The sequence below is a fragment of the Mastigoproctus giganteus genome, chromosome 5 (assembly GCF_048544385.1).
Source record: "Mastigoproctus giganteus isolate SK-2022 chromosome 5, ASM4854438v1, whole genome shotgun sequence".
In the NCBI taxonomy this organism is placed as follows: Eukaryota; Metazoa; Arthropoda; class Arachnida; order Uropygi; family Thelyphonidae; genus Mastigoproctus; species Mastigoproctus giganteus.
The window spans coordinates 180,546,625-180,563,052 of NC_143579.1; the positions used below are offsets into that span (position 1 = coordinate 180,546,625).

Sequence of the window (16,428 nt, forward strand, 5' to 3'; positions counted from 1 at the left end):
AACCGGGGCACTTCAAGATTCCAAATTTAAAAAAAAAAAAAAAAAAAAAAAAAAACGACCAGAAATCATAAAATTCAAGTAATAACTAGACTAGGTATAAACAGAAGTTTTGCAAGTCGTAAATAAGCGGCAAAAAGTGTCGTTATAAGTCATCATTAGGAGATTAGTGTACCTATTATCTTGCAACCCCTGCTGTTTCCCCCCCTCCCCTGCCCCCGCCGCCCACTAAAAAAAAATAAACAAAAATAAAAACCCAAATGTTTAGCTTGTTTTAGTGCGTTGCGTCGATTGTTGTGTTCTATCGCACCGCAAAAATACAAATTTTGTTTTTTTGGTTATTTATGTCAGGGATATCGGAATTTTATTTATTTTTTATTGTAACTATTTTTTTTTTTTTTTGTTTAGAAATCGCGAAAATGATGGGCAAACACAAGGGTTGTGCTTTCAATTAAATAAAAACTTGAAATTATTCAAAATTTTGAAAATGGTGCATCTGTTAAATCTCTAAAGAACCATTATAATGTTAGTAACCAAACCATATGTGACATTGCAAAAAATAAAGGGAAGCTATTAGATTTAAAATGGACATGGTAAAAAATAAAGGGAAGCATTGTATTGGACACGCAAGTAGTGCGTAGTAAGTTCTTTATCTATCGCCATACTTTTTACATAGGTTGCTGAACATTTTTTGATACAGCAAGCTTCTGACTTACATTACGTTATTTATAATTTTTTTATACGACTGAAGATTTCAAGTGAAAGGGCACACATTTCACCATAATGTAACAACTCACAGAATTCCAGCTATCGGTATTATCGCAAGTGCAATAAGATCAAGTTTACTACCCATTTATAATTAATTGCACTAATAGAAAAGCCCAGTAACCCGGAAAGTGCAAATTGTTTTTATTATTTTATGACAGTGACCTACAGAAATGTGCTTTAGTAAAATGTGAATTGGTGTGGGGTGATAACAGTGAGTTTTCGCCTTAACCCTGTGAAGTTCTTTTCAGAAAATTTCATTTTGACCGTTATCATGGTGCCAACTAAGAGAATAAGTCACAGCGGTACTAGTAAATCTATCAAGAAAAGGAAAGCGATCGAGTTGGATCAAAAAATTAAAATAATAAGGATGTATGAAAATGGCCAAACATTAACAAGTATTGCACAGAATTCCTTTTAACAAGTATCGTAGTTTGTCAGTGGTGAACACAATAAAGGAGAAAGACAGAATACGCGGCACCAATGAAGGTCAACTATAATAATAACCAAGGCTACGAAATACTTATCAGTTTTTACAATTCAATTACAATTTTTTCTTCCTTTTTATGTTTTCTTTTCTTATATGCCACTCTGGCTACTTCACTGCTGTCCACAGATAAAGTTTTTAATTTAACTAATTAAAAATATACAATTATTTTTCTTCATTCTTCTGAGGCTATTATGTGGTTTTTGTAATTTTGGCATATCAGGGATATAGCAGCAATATTTTATTAGCCATTCCCGAGTTACGCAAATCTTGACCTACGTAAGAAGTCCTGGAACATATCTCTTACGTATGTCAGGGACTTACTGTATTTTTGGATTAACTGGGAAATCGATTATCCGGGAATATTTTTTTTCCATCTATCCCAGAAAATTGAGAGTCTACTGTAATTGTATTACTTTTGTCATTAATTGTCATTATATGAATAAATGCAACAAAATATATAAATATTTTTGAAGGGGACACCAAATTACAATTGTCACCGGGACGCAACAATTTTGAGGGGACACCACATTCCCTAGGAATGCCCCAGTAAATAGTATTAGTAAATACTAATTCATTTATTAAATTAAAATTAGTATTTGTATTAGTAATGACAAATAATACAAGCAAGCTTATGCAGCATCATCCAAAAAAAAAAAAACCCACCCCCACCTCATCTTTCTATCCTCTAATAATTAGCCTAATTTTTCCTTAACTTTACTATTCTAATTACCCACTTCCACATTACCACCTGGAATTTGTGAATTGGTAAGACTGCATCTTTCTGGCTAATGCCTGAAAATACATCTATTGTTAACCCCCCACGTGCATATCCTGAAATACAACTAGAACACTGTCCATGACCACAGTGGTACAAATCAATGTAAGCAGGGTTCAAGGTGTGGCACCCACACCACAAGAAGAAATGCCACCTCTGTGGAACGACTTTGCAACTATGATGGCATGTTTGCATTATCAGGGTACCTGCCCGCCCACCGATGATGAAGCTAACTAGCTTCGAAACAGCCGTCTGGGTGGTGGTGGTGGTGGTGTCCACTGAGAATAAATAACAGTAGTCTCCTCTACTAGAGGAGCATTATTTATTCAAAGTAGTGCAATACCTGGTATCTCATTGTGATGGCAGCCAGATTATGAGATAAAATTAAACGATGCCTTTACACTACATATGTAGTTAAATTTATGGGTAAACTATGGGGTATCTACACCCATATTATATAGTTAAGATGTAATGGGTTTATTATTGTTATTTTTAAATGAATTAATACATAAAAATTTCTCACTTTTAATATCTAATGCAGTAAATATTGATAGATCATCATCAGCAGCCATTTTCAATCCACAGCAGGATGAAGGCCTCTCCAGCAACTTTCCAGTTCCTTCTGTTTTGTGCAATGGCCATCCATTTACTACCCACGAACTCGTGAATTACATCTGTCCATCTCCGTTGTCTTCTGAGTTTTCTTTTGGTTCCCCTTGGGTACCATTGTTATTTTATTAGTCCATCTGTCAACATGTCCCACTCTGTGATGACGCCTTTCGATGAATTTAAGGTATTTTGGGAAATAATACATACTGGCAGCCTACCACATGTCTTTGTCTTTAAGTGGCTGTTTCTACTAGGAGGTTTTCGGATTGTAGTCGCTTCGCAATATTGGGTGATCGAGCAATAGATTCCAAATATTTTTGGATCATAAATGGCAATAACTTGCCCACACGCTGAATGGACACAGTTGTTGTTGTTGTTGTTTTGGTTTTTAGGAGCATTAGCAACTAAGGCCATATTGCTCCGGGATATGCGGTGGTCATTCCCTGACCTTTCCGCATCTTCCGTATTTGGTGGTGACGGGCTCGAACCCCGGTCTAATCAAGAAGCATGTGATACGCACTACTGCTCCTTCCCACCTGGCTACGGAGGTGTAAATGGACAGAGTGTATCACCAAAATGTTTTTGATAGGTGAAGACACTGCTTCCAATCAACCAGCCTTTTGGGTTAGTTGGAGTCATGTTCATTGAATATGCCTGTCCTTGAGATTGATCACTCCAAAGGGGGAAAATTAAATAATCCATTGTTGCTCCTTTTAGCCCCAATAAAGTAGCTTTCTTTTCCCAGGTTAATGGCCCTGCCACATAGAGGCAGGAGCATTGCCACCAGTGACCAAGCAGCTTTAGAAGTGAGTTTGTTAGTAATTAATATACAGTTGAACCTCTATATAATGAAATTGATCGTTCACTTTAAAAAATTCGTTAAACAAAAATTTCGTTTTAACAAATCGTTTTAATTTGTTTAACGTTTAACAAATGTTGATCTTTTCAACAATGAAAAATACTGTAATTAACATTCAGAAATATTGTAAAAGATGAGAAATAAATCAGAAATAAGCAAGAATGAATAACTTTTCTAATATTTTAAACCAATTAATTCATTAATACATATATACATATTAAGAAATTGACTATTTACCTCAGGCCTGGCCAACCTGCGGCCAGCCAGATGATTTTTATGCCATCTACTGACTACATCAGTCACTAGCTGCACCAGGCGTGATAAATAACAAAAAATATAACACTAGACCAGCTGTAGTTCCCCGAATCCCCACCACTCCTCCCCTGCTTCGAACCGGAAAACTCTTCAGATGGAAGTAATTGATTTACAGTGCAACAATGAATTAAAACACATTCATGCGATGACATCAAAATTCAAGCTTTACAGCACATGTGTAACAGCGGAAAAGTATCACAAATTAAGATTTTATGCACAAAAAATTGTGAGCACTTTCAGATCCACATACGTTTGTGAAATTTTCTTTTCAAAAATGAAATTTATTAAAAGTAAATCTCGAGCTTCAATAACAGATTAAAATCTGAAAAATCGATTAAGTTGTGGAACTACCAATATTGAAGTAGATTTTAAAAAATTGAGTGATCGCAAAGAAAAGCAAATATCTCACTGATGTAGATTTATAATAAAAATGAATGAATAAAATAAATCTTTATGGCATTGGATTTTTTATTTTTAAAAGATTGTTTTATTTTACATGCGGCCTTGGAAAATTGTAGTTCATCAAGTTGGCCCGCAGAACGATTTGGGTTGGACAGGCCTGACTTACATGATGCGCACAATGTATTAATACACTTCTAAAAATTATGTCGTAAAATATTTGGGTTTTTTTTTTTTTGTACACTGGATTTTACTATACATTTATGGCACATTTTCTTCACACCGAAGGCCTCAATGCAAAGTTTCAAATGCTGCCAACATTTCATGTTTGGAAGGTTTAATATTGCCCTCGTTGCCCTGAATATTCTCCAAAATGTTGGAGTCACTCGATATTCAGCTACTATGACATCATTATCAACTCCTAAAAATTTGTCAAGAATAATTTTTCCACTGATCAAACCTTTCGCGTGGAGTTATTCCCAAGAGTGCTCAATGTCTTGTAGTAGTTCACCTCTCGACCACTTAAAAACAGCTTCATCTACATCTTAATACAGGCATAATTTTGCATGCTTCTGAATGGGTTTCATTTCCTCAAACAGTTTGAGAATCGAAACACGGTTTTTCGGGATGGTTGGCACACTACTGCAGGGATACCAAATTTTAAAGCGATTTCTTTTTTTTTTTCAAGCCTCGATCTACGCTTTTAAGCACTTCCACTATACTCAAAGATTTCCTCTTAGACACTGTAAGGTTACTTTTACAGCAGCTAAAACAAAAATGATGTAGGAACCACTTTTACCTACCAACGTAAACAGAGACAAGTAAAATTTATTGAAAGTTTGGATCTCATTTGTGCAAAACAACAGATGAATATCTGGGATAAAGGAAAATCACTCTCTTCTAATTCTCTAATAGTGTGCTTACAGTAGAAAACAGGTTGACCAAAGCCAATGTCCGCATTGGAAATATGCCTTAATCTTTGTCAATGGCTGTGAACACGTAGATAGTACTTGACTGGCGCGATTTCTCGGTACAGTAAACACTGTACTTGTATAAGTTTTATGAGCACCACTAAATTCTGGAATGTTTTAGATCTTAAAATCTAAAGGGATTAATACTTAATCCCTTTGGCTATTAATTCATGCTTTCTACAGCATTATATCTATTGCCTAAAGGCCAGAACTGCGAACAATGCATATCTGGGTCCTTCGAAATCAGTTTGTTATATGTAAGTTTTGTTTGTTATACGGAAACTATTTTCAATGTAATGACCCAAGGGGAAATCAAAAAAAATTTCTAAATAGAAAAATTCACTATATGGAAGTTCGTTACAGACAAGTTTGACTGTATATATATATATATATATACACACACACTAGAGAAAGAAAGGTAGATTTCCTTTCTTAGTTCTTACTTTAATACTTTAAGTAAAGAACCACTTGAAGTGAACAGAAGAGAAAAAGTCTCTAGAAAAGAACTGAAACTTTATCACTTGGAAAGAGCATTATATATTGCAGAGAAAATCTGCTTGTCATTATCGCTTGGCACTTGGGGCCTATTAAGTGAAAGCACATACTTATATGTACCTAGGCTAAAATTGGGCAGAAGCCTAACGAGAGCTTTTAAACATGTAGAATTAAATTTGGTAGCCCATAATTGAAAAAAAAATAATAATAATAATAATAAATAAATAACATCTGCATATTTGAAAAATAACTAGATTAAAAACTGGAAGAAAACTACATATATCAGAAAATTGGAAGACACTCAATTATTGTAAATGTCTGACTAAATTGAAAGGATTACAAGTATATACTGGTACTTGAGGAACCCAATGCTAAAGCTGCACTTTGGGAATATTGACATGTGCATAAATCTCTGTTGTGGTCCATGTTCCAGTAAAGCTGAGAGCAATTTGATAAAAGAAATTTGAGGTACAACTTGCACTTAATGCAATAGAAAAAGAGGACCTCATAACAGTACAAAAACTGTTGCAGCAATAGAGGAGCAGAAATCCAAAGGTTACCGCTAGTACGTGTGCTGTTTCTCATTGACTGGAGGTGCCTACATCCACTATAAGGAAAGCACTTTGTAAAACATTTGAAACACTTCTATAAGCGCTCCCAAGTTCAAGCTATTTCAAAAAAGTGAATACAGCACGTTTCTTGAACTCTGAACTGCAACTTCTTGTCAAGGTGAAAGATGATAAAGAATAGTACAACAACTCCTGTGAATAGATAAAGCAAGTTTCACTCTTTTCATGGTGTGAACAAACAAAATTGTCTCATTTGATCAGAACCAAACCCACATTACATTAATTGAACTCCTCTATATGACAAGGCTAGTTTGATGTGGGTTCACTGCTCATTTCATCCTCTGTCTGTCTGCTTTTGAGGAACTAATGATACAGGGTCAAAAACACACCTCATCAATAGATAGTGTGGTACCAGAGGTTTTTAGCCTACCCAGGTCATAACTGATCTAAAAGAGTAACAGGAAATGGAAAAGGCTTCCTTCACACAAGATAATGCTCTGCCACAAAAACACTGGCCAACAAGTTAAGGAGATCCTTAATAAATAATTTCCTAGTAGGGTAATTATCTATGAGTCTCCAATGCATGTTGACTCCACATTCACCAGATTTTACACCAGCAGAAATCTGGATACAAGGATATTTAAAGTTCGTAGCTAATATAGCAGATCCTACAACAGTTAAAACAATTTAAAGTGGCTTTAATGAGAGGTAAGGACGCGGGTTTGAATTCTGCCTCAAGCTTGGATCAGAGTAAAATGCAAAAAACCTTTGGGAGATGCATTATAGCCACAGAAGCTGATGTGCCAACAACTAACAAAAAAAAAAAAAAAAAAAGAAAGAAAGAAAGGTAATAAACAAACTGAGGTGAAAATTCTTTCATCAAATTTCAACTGCATGCAATCTTTTCTTCAGCAGTGATGGTCATTACGAATGAATGTTGTAAGCTAGTACTGGTAATAAGGTGTTTTATTATAGTAATTTTTTTTTTGTTAATTTGTTTATTTGTTCTGATAATAGACATGCAAATCTAACACTGAATACTACAAGCATATACTTAATATAGGAATTTTACACAATTTAAACTCTTTCTATCAAGTATTTTTAGAGATTTAATTCTCGAAACTACAGAAGCTATTTTACAATTCTGCATCAGCCTGCATCAGCTTTAGGATGAGGAGATGGGATTTACAATCTTCACACATTACGGCGTTAAAATGTCTAGTTATGGTGACTATCAAATGCAACAATGTTCGGTTATTTTGCATTCTTCAAAATTTAATAAAATAATATATAAATATGCTTTCCTTTTAAGAGGGTATTAACCCAGTAGTAAATACTTTTATTAATTGCTCACATTCCATTAGCAAAACATATTTTTAATTCCACAAAGAATGATGACCTTCAGACTGAGAAGACGGTTCTATTTACTTTTAAAAGGTCATAATAATAAACATTAAAACTTAGAAAGAATAAATAAGAGGTTATAATTTCGAAAGGACAAAAAATGTTTGTAATTGCTTATTCAAAAGAACATCTTTTGATGTATTACCGTATTTCTTCGATTGTAAGACGCACTTTTCCCCCTATAAACGTCTCTAAAAACGGGGCGTGCCTTAGAATCGATGGCATCTTACAATCGCAGTTTTTTTTTTTTTTTTTAAATTTTCCTGCACTTTGCACACGGCACCACGTTTTGTTTTTACACAGAAACACTGCCTCCAAGTTTGACCATTATCGCATTCTCCAATTCGAATGGAGAATAAAGTGGGGTGGGCGATTTCACTTGTGTTCAAAATGTGAAGTCACCGTTATTTCATTATAGTAGAGCTCACTCAGCGAAAACTAGGAAGCTTTTGTTTGTATCTTCGAAAGTACGTAAGAAGTGGAGTTACTGTACAGGTAGCCCTCGATTTACATCAGGGTTAGGTTCCTAGGGGACAGGCGCAAATGGAATCGGCACAAATGGAACCATTTATACAGGGTGTCTTAAAAATACATGGCATAACTTCAGGAATGAGTTCCTCATATCTAGACAATAAAAATATTTTATATCAACATAGTTCCGGAAATGCTTGGTTTCCGAGTTTTGAATGTCTGTCTATGACACTTAACTGTTCACATCACCTTATAGCAATTGTTCAAAATGTCCACCTTCTGCTGAATACAGGTCTCACATCGACGTCTCATGGACTCGTGAAGACGATTCCAAATTCCTGGCATGTTTCGTATTGTCTCACAACCTGCCATAATTCGATTGCGGAAAGTTTTCACATCAGCTACCGGAGTCGATGTGGAAACATCGACTCCGGTAGCTGATGTGGTAACAGCCAGTTGCATTGCTATTCTGTGTGTGCTGATTCCAGGAGTGGCATGTACAACATCCAAAATCTCCTCCTCTACTTCAGGAGTCATAGATCTTGGTCATCCTCTGTCAGAAGCATGATGTGTAAAGGTCCCATGTTCACAAAGGTAGCGATGGATACCTTCAAACGTTTTCCTGTCTGGACATCTTCGTTCTGGGAACCTTTTGTGCTACAAACGACTAGCCTCCAGAGAATTGCCATCCACCAAACCATACATAACCGTACATATTAAAGTGCATATCCACTTGCTCCTGATTTGAGTACATAGTAGGAATGAAATACCACTAGATTCTGTCAATACCTTATGATGAAGGAAATCACCTGCGGGGAAATAAGACATTCCGGGTAATAACTCGGGAGCCAAGCATTTCCGGAACTATATTGATATAAAATATTTTTATTGTCTACATAAGAGGAACTCATTCCTGAAGTTATGCTGTGTATTTTTGAGACACCCTGTATAATGCAGTAAATCGAAAATCACAGGGTTAGGTTCCGGGCACCAAAAATTTTTACCTACCACTGCACAGATTGTTTTATTCTATTAACATTCTTCATAGTTGCAGTAATAGTCGATGGAGGCATATTCATAGCCCTACACACATTAGGGCAGCTTTCATCAGATTCTATCCTCTGAATATTGCACTAGGATTCAATGTACCAATTTTAACCAAACATGGCATGTCTTTATTCTATTAAATTAAAAACTTTATAACACGATTGGAAAAAACTGCACACGGCTGTCACTATTATTATTATTTAATTTATTAATAGCACAATTAATAAAACAATGTTAGCGTAATAAATTTCCAATACGTGTAAATAGCATAAACAACAACCAACTGAATGCTTCACTGCATGGACCTTTACCACCTGCATCCACGAGTGGCTACTTTGAGGGCGGGAATTTTTCTCATCTCTGATACAAATGCGCTAATTGCTGATTGGCTCAGATTGTCCTAAATCACATGAACAGTGCATGATACATAGCAAAGTATGATGCCAATAAATTTTGTTTGACAATTTTAAACTTTCAATTTATAAAAAAATTGCAAAAATAACTAAATAAAAATGCCATTATGGTTAGTGATAGGTGCTATTGCAAATCAGCACAAATCAAACCAGCAAAAAACAGCTACTTGTATTTCGTTCATTTTGATCCCTTACTGAATGTTAAAATTTCAAAAAGATTGCACTATGAAGCCACACTGAAACAAAAAGTTATTGTGTATGCAAAAGAACATGGAAATAGAGCTGCAGGTTGACATTAGTGAAGTAAATGTTCGTTGTTGGAGAAATGATCGCAATTCCATATTTTCATGAAAAGCAACAATCACGCGCTTTACAGGGCATAAGAAAGGAAGATTTCCATAAGTCGATGAAGCTGTGATATGTTTTGTAACAGACACGTGCAAAAGAATTACCCATCACTTGACAAGCCATGCAATTGAAAGCTGGAGAAATTGTCAAGTCCCTCGGAAAAGAGAAAATAATTTTTAAAGGCAGTCGTGGCTGGTGTGACAGACTCATGCACTATAGTGGATTATTGTTAAGGCACCAAACATCTATCTGTCAAAAAATTCCTGCAGACTTTCAACAGAAGCTGATTAACTTTCAGCGACAGGTGATGAAGTTAAGGAAAAAAATAAACTACGAGTTTAGTCAAATTGGAAATGCTGATGAAACCCCGGTCTTCTTCGATATGCGTTGAAATTACACCATCAACGCTAAAGGTGCTAAAGAAATCAAAATTATAAGCACGGGCTACGAAAAGCAGCATATCACTGTGATGCTATGCATCACTGCTGATGGTCAAAAGTTGCCACCATATTTAATTTTAAATTGAAAAACCATACCAAAGAATGAAATTTTCCCCAAAGATGTTATTGTGCATGCACAAAAAAATGGATGGATGTCGGCAGAGCTTACAGAAAACTGGCTAAATGTTGTGTGGAATAGACACCCTGGAAGTCTTCATAACCCATCTAGCATGCTAGTACTTGATGCATTTCGTGGACATTTGTCCAAACAAGTCAAAAATAAAATCGTGCAAAAACGTGGTGACTTGGTTGTGATTCCTGGTGGCATGACTAGCCAACTGCAGCCACTCGATGTTTCAGTCAACAAACCATTTAAGGATTACTTGAGACAGGAATATGAATCCTGGCTGTTGACTGACAACATTCCACTGGCACCTTCCGAAAAAATTAAAAAAGCACGAGCATCAAAATTGGTAGAATGGGTATCAACAGCTTGGAAACTAATCCCAGAAAGAATAGGGCAGCAATCATTTAAAAAATGTTGCATCACCAATGCTCTCGAGGGCTCAGAAGACGATATATTATGTAATAATGAAGATAACGACGGCTCAGAAGAATCAGACTCCGAATGTGAAGTAGACTGATATTGATTCAGATGCAGATATCGATGGCTCAGAGATTCAGAAGAAAGTGATGAATAACATACCTACTGGTAAATACTATTGTTGTTAATAAATTGAATTCTATCATAATAAAAATATTTGTTAGATATATTTTAGCGTTTTATTTATTTAAAAAAAATTTTTTTTTTTTCTTAGAATCAAAGCTTTTTTCTGTTGATGGTACAGAAAACAATCGATGCCGTCTTAGAAACGAAGAAATACGGTATTTGGTAAAAATGTAGCTTCCTTTTACCATTAAAATTAAGTGGGAGAGAGAGAGAGAGAGAGAGAGAAAAACCACACAGATTCTAGGCAATGACTACTGGAACCAAATAAATTCCAAGCTAATCAACAACAATACTGCATGTGTTGGGATTAGAATGTGCACCTATCATAATTTCATCACGTAACCATTAATCTATTATCTAATAATATTTCATACATATATCAATATGAATAAAAAATTTATATTTTAATTTATCATATGTTTAGAAGGAAAAAGTGGACACTTAAATTTGTGCCTATGAACAAAATTTTAAATTGATTTTTGACTGAAATACTTACATTATTAAGAGATTTACTTGGGAATGCCCAAAAATATACTGAAGTGCCAATTTTCTCACTATCAACAAGTGCATCATCAGTAAGAGATTGCACTACATCTTTTACAGATTGAGAAACTATGCCCTTTTCTTTGGGAGCTATTTTTTCAAGCTCTTTTAGCTGGAAGACATCTTTCTGTATGAAAAATTTATAGTGTTATAAGAAAAAAGTTTAAAACTGTATTATAAAATATAAAACAGTTCAGTTTAAAATATTAGTATCTTAAAATTAATCCTGATATGTAAACAAAATATGGAAAATTATATTAAAATTACCTTGAATAACATTATCCATAACATTTTCCTCATATTCCTTGTCATGAAAGAATGAGAATTTATTGTATTAACTGCTTTCCACAGAAATTATGCACATACTTATAAAATAACAACCAATTCTAACTTAATGAATTATTTCATTTGAATAAAACTAAGCAAAGTACATGTAGATATCCACAGTCAAAATCCATTAATAATGCAGTAATAATGATGCAGTAAAACCCTTTAATAGACTATATGAGAGTAAGGCCTGTCTATTAAAGTAAATTTTCTGTTAAACTTGAAAGAAACATATGAAAAGAAATTAAAAAAAAAAACATTAAAATTAAAAGGCATTAAACGTTTGATTATACCCCGGCACAAACCAGGTCAGTGGAGTTTACAATAAATCAATCAATACAAATGTTAATCATATTTAGCAGTCACGGGTTTGAACTCCGGGGTCCACTCAAAGAGCATGTGCTACTGCACTCACACTCCTGACCACTCAGCTACGTCAGGCCTAATGTTACATTTAATGTGTTGACTAGTTGTGTGAAGAAGAAAAGCTCAAATTTTTTTTGTGACACTAAATTGTTGACTAAAGCTCATTTCAAAGCCCAAAGAGCTCAAATACCCTTGATGAAGGTTCAGATGACTCATACTGATATCTAACATGCTTTCCAGGTTGTTGCAAGGTTATGATGAGGAAAATCTTGCCTCCATGGAAGTGAAAAATATTTCAACTGATGATAAATACCATCAGACTGAGACTGTCACATTGCGGGTCTCATAAGAATGAAAAGCCTGGTTCAGAGGATATTGTCTGTTATTTATTAACCAGCCATTAGGTACCTACGACTTCAGTCAATCCCCAAAGTATTCAGACCATTTGAAAACAAAGAAAGATTAGTCCTAACTTGCAGAGAGCCTCACTACCTTCAAGTTGTCGTTGTTGTGGTGTTTTCTGGCGCAAGGGCAACTTAGGCCATATTGCACCTCCCAAATCAATTCAATTTAAATATAAGAACTAATTGTACAGCAGTTAGAAACGGTCATACATTTGAATTTGTTTTAAATAGAAAAAGAATTCAGAGAGATTTGCTTCTTTGCCTATGATGCTATTGAGAGACAGAGGTTGTTGCAGATCTCAAATGAAATTAAAAGCCATCTATAATTCTCACTCTCTCTTTCAAAACAGTCCGAACACATGCCCCACCAGCCAACATCCATTTACTGTCCAACTTCAAACTCGCAGAACCAACTTTTTATCTTCCTCGTTTATTTATTCAACTGCCGTTTTCTGGAACAACCTTCCTTCATATGTATTTCCTGAGAATTTCAGTCTACAGAAGTTCAAGTCTAATGTCAACAAATATCTTCTTTCGTCTTCTCAACCTCCAACCCAAGCACAGTACTAAGTGCTATAGGTTCTAATACCTCTCGTGTTTCGGGAGTTTCACATAAAAAAAAAAGAAGAAAAATCAGATCTAACAGGCAGAAAATTGAATAGGGGTGCCACAAAATAAATTAAATTATTTATGGATGCCATTATTAAAAAAACGTCAAAACCACTGGCATAACCCCTCTTCTCCTTTCTGCACACACACTGTGCTCCCTAGGCACAATATGGCCTTAACAGCCCTTGTGCCATTAAACAACAAAACAATAACACTACTCCCCGTATACAAATCCTACATCCCTTATGTCTGAGTTACACCATTTCTCTGATAAACCAACTTGCAGACCAATAAATATGCCATCACTTTTGCATCAGACAATTTTGAAAACATAGATAATATATGATTTCAAAACTTTCAGAAAACATATTGTCTTGAGGATCCAATGTTTCAATAAATTGTTTGACTAGTCCCAGGCTGGGACTAGTCAAACAATTGCCCGATAATCTCTTGGAGCCAAGAGATTATTGGGCTACTCAATTCTGGTAGATCAATGTCTTCTCTTCTAGTGCTCATTTATTGCTCTGCTATACAAGAGGGATAGAAAGCAAGGGAAGGGAACTTAGTGAAACCACCATGCAAACCCAGAAGGTGCCCTAGCATCTCAAAGTACCACAGATATCCCATTTATACTGGTCAAACGTGATCTCCTCTAACACATGCTTCACATTTCAGCAGTCTTCTTTAATATGAACAGAGTGAACAACAGGAATTAGGAGTAGTTTTTGCAATTGTTCTGCAATTCCCATTGCAAAACAACATTGCTTTCAAACATTTGCTTGAACTGTCCATGAAAAGATGCTGCTATTCCAGATTGCAAGTAATACTAATTTCTTCTAAAAGATCATTCAAATCAAAATGAGAGCATGGGGCTTCTGCAACAGTACAAAAATGAACATAAGTGATAATCTTTTTCTGTGGAAGTCTTGCATGTGGGATACTGTAGATTCCACTCCTTTAAACAAGATGTCAGGAGCTCTGCATGGATTTGATTAGACCTAAGTCCCTCAATAAGTCATCCAATTCTTACTGGTTACAGTAAAGTGGCACTTGTTGACCTGCTAATATTGAACTAACGAACTAATATTGACCTGCATCTACCAAAGAAGAAGTGAGGTACACAAAACTTCTGTTGATTACTCATAAGCACTCCAAAATAGGCTTTGTATATACTGAGAAAGAGTATCACTAATGATGTTGTGCTTCATCCTTCTGGCCTACATGATATTATTATTAGCCATATAGTGGAAGGCTGAGGCTTATGCTGCACCAGCTAAAAAAAAAAAAATAAAAAAATTTCCAAGTTACCCTGAGGGAGGGAGGGAGGGAGGGAGGGAGGGAGGGAGGGAGAGAGAGAGAGAGAGAGAGAGAGTCAGAAGTAGAAGGGGATCACCAAGAAAGAGAAGAATGATGATATCCAGCTCAGGACCCTGGGTGTGCCAAGCCCATACTCACCAGATGTGAGCCCCTGGAATATCCTACATAATATGGAAGGCTACTGTACAAATTGGAGCAGAATGGGTATTAAGGATAAGTTGCTAAAATGGATAAAAGGGTGGTTGAGTGGGAGAAGACAGAGAGTGGTAATCAATGGATGCTGCTCTTCATGGACTAATGTTATTAGTGGAGTGCCACGGGGTTCGGTGTTGGGCCTACTGTTGTTTTGAATATTTATCAATGATATTGATGAAGGTATATCAGGCTTAGTGTCGAAGTTTGCAGATGATAAAGATTGGCAGGGTTGTTAATGACAGTAATGGTAGTGTGCTACTGAAACAGGATCTAGAAAATTTGGGTAGATGGGCTGAGAGTTCATAAGATAGACAGAATACAAGAAACAGCAATGTATTCAGTAGTCACTGGCTCGAACCCCGGTCTAATCAAGAAGCGTGTGCTACGCACTGCTGCTCCTGCCCACCTGGCTACAGAGGCACCAGCTTAAGTTCTGCAAATTGCAGCGGCTGGAGACTAGGCACCTGTGAGGCGATCTGATTGAGGCATACAAGGCCTTGAATGGGTTGAGCATGCTGAATTCTGACGGGATTCTTCCCCTTGCTCAGATTACAAACCTAAGGGGACATAAATTCAAATCGAGAAAAGACAGTTGTAGAATAGATGTGCAGAAATTTGCCTTTAGCCAGCCGGTGGTTAATTGCTGGAACAAACTTCCATCTGTCATTGTGGAAGCTGATAGCTTAAATAAATTCAAGAAGGAGCTGGACAAACTTTTAGGGGGAATGATTGTGGGAATTTTATTTTATTTTTTATTTATTTATTTTATTATTATTATTATTTTTTGGCTGATGCTATATTAGCTCATACGCTTGCTTTCTTGCATCACATGCCTCTATTACTATTACTATATTCATATTCTGTTATATAAACATAACAGAATTAACTGGAAATAACTTACACCTTCATTTGGTTGCCACATCAACTTGAAAAAAAAAAAATAAATAAATAAAATTATTACACAAATTCTACAGGCTCTTTACATATCCCAGTATGAGACCAGCTGCCACAAAAATATATAAAAACATCAGATATAACATGCAAAAAAAAAACAAATGCCAACGCTGGATTCGGCAGACAAAATACGTAATAAACAGTTAAATATAAACAAACATTTTTTGTTACATAGTGTTAATTGTGTTATGCTTTCTTATGAATTAGCATTAGAAATGGCAAATGATGGAAGGGAGCAAGCTTGTACATCATCAACAAAAAAAAAAAAAAAACACACACACACAACACAAATTTTTGTACATCTATTCAACAACCATCCTTTTTCAATTTAAATTTTTGCATCTCCTTATATGTGTGTTTCCATGAGAGTAAGGATGCCATCGGCATTACAGTAAAAACTGAAAACAAAGAGTATTTCAAAAACAGTTAACATATTGGTTTTATTCATTAAAATACCATTTTATAGCAACATTTATATTTTTAAACTACAGTATGGAGATAGAAAAAGAATATAATTACAAGTTACATTTGGGGTTTCTTTACTTGATATTGCTCAATGAATGCAGGTTCACACATCTCAATCATTGAAACATGAAAATTACTTTTAAGAAATTAA

At 35.4% G+C, this 16,428-nt stretch overlaps 1 protein-coding gene across 1 annotated transcript in view; it reads right to left on the reverse strand.

Annotated features, from left to right (window-relative positions):
- LOC150085889 (meiotic nuclear division protein 1 homolog) overlaps window positions 1-16,428 on the reverse strand; it is a 94,337-nt gene that overhangs the window by 53,108 nt on the left and 24,801 nt on the right. The window contains exon 3 of the mRNA XM_090373556.1: window positions 11,594-11,767. Coding sequence (XP_090229682.1) covers window positions 11,594-11,767 — 174 coding nt within the window. The remainder of the gene's footprint in view (window positions 1-11,593; window positions 11,768-16,428) is intronic.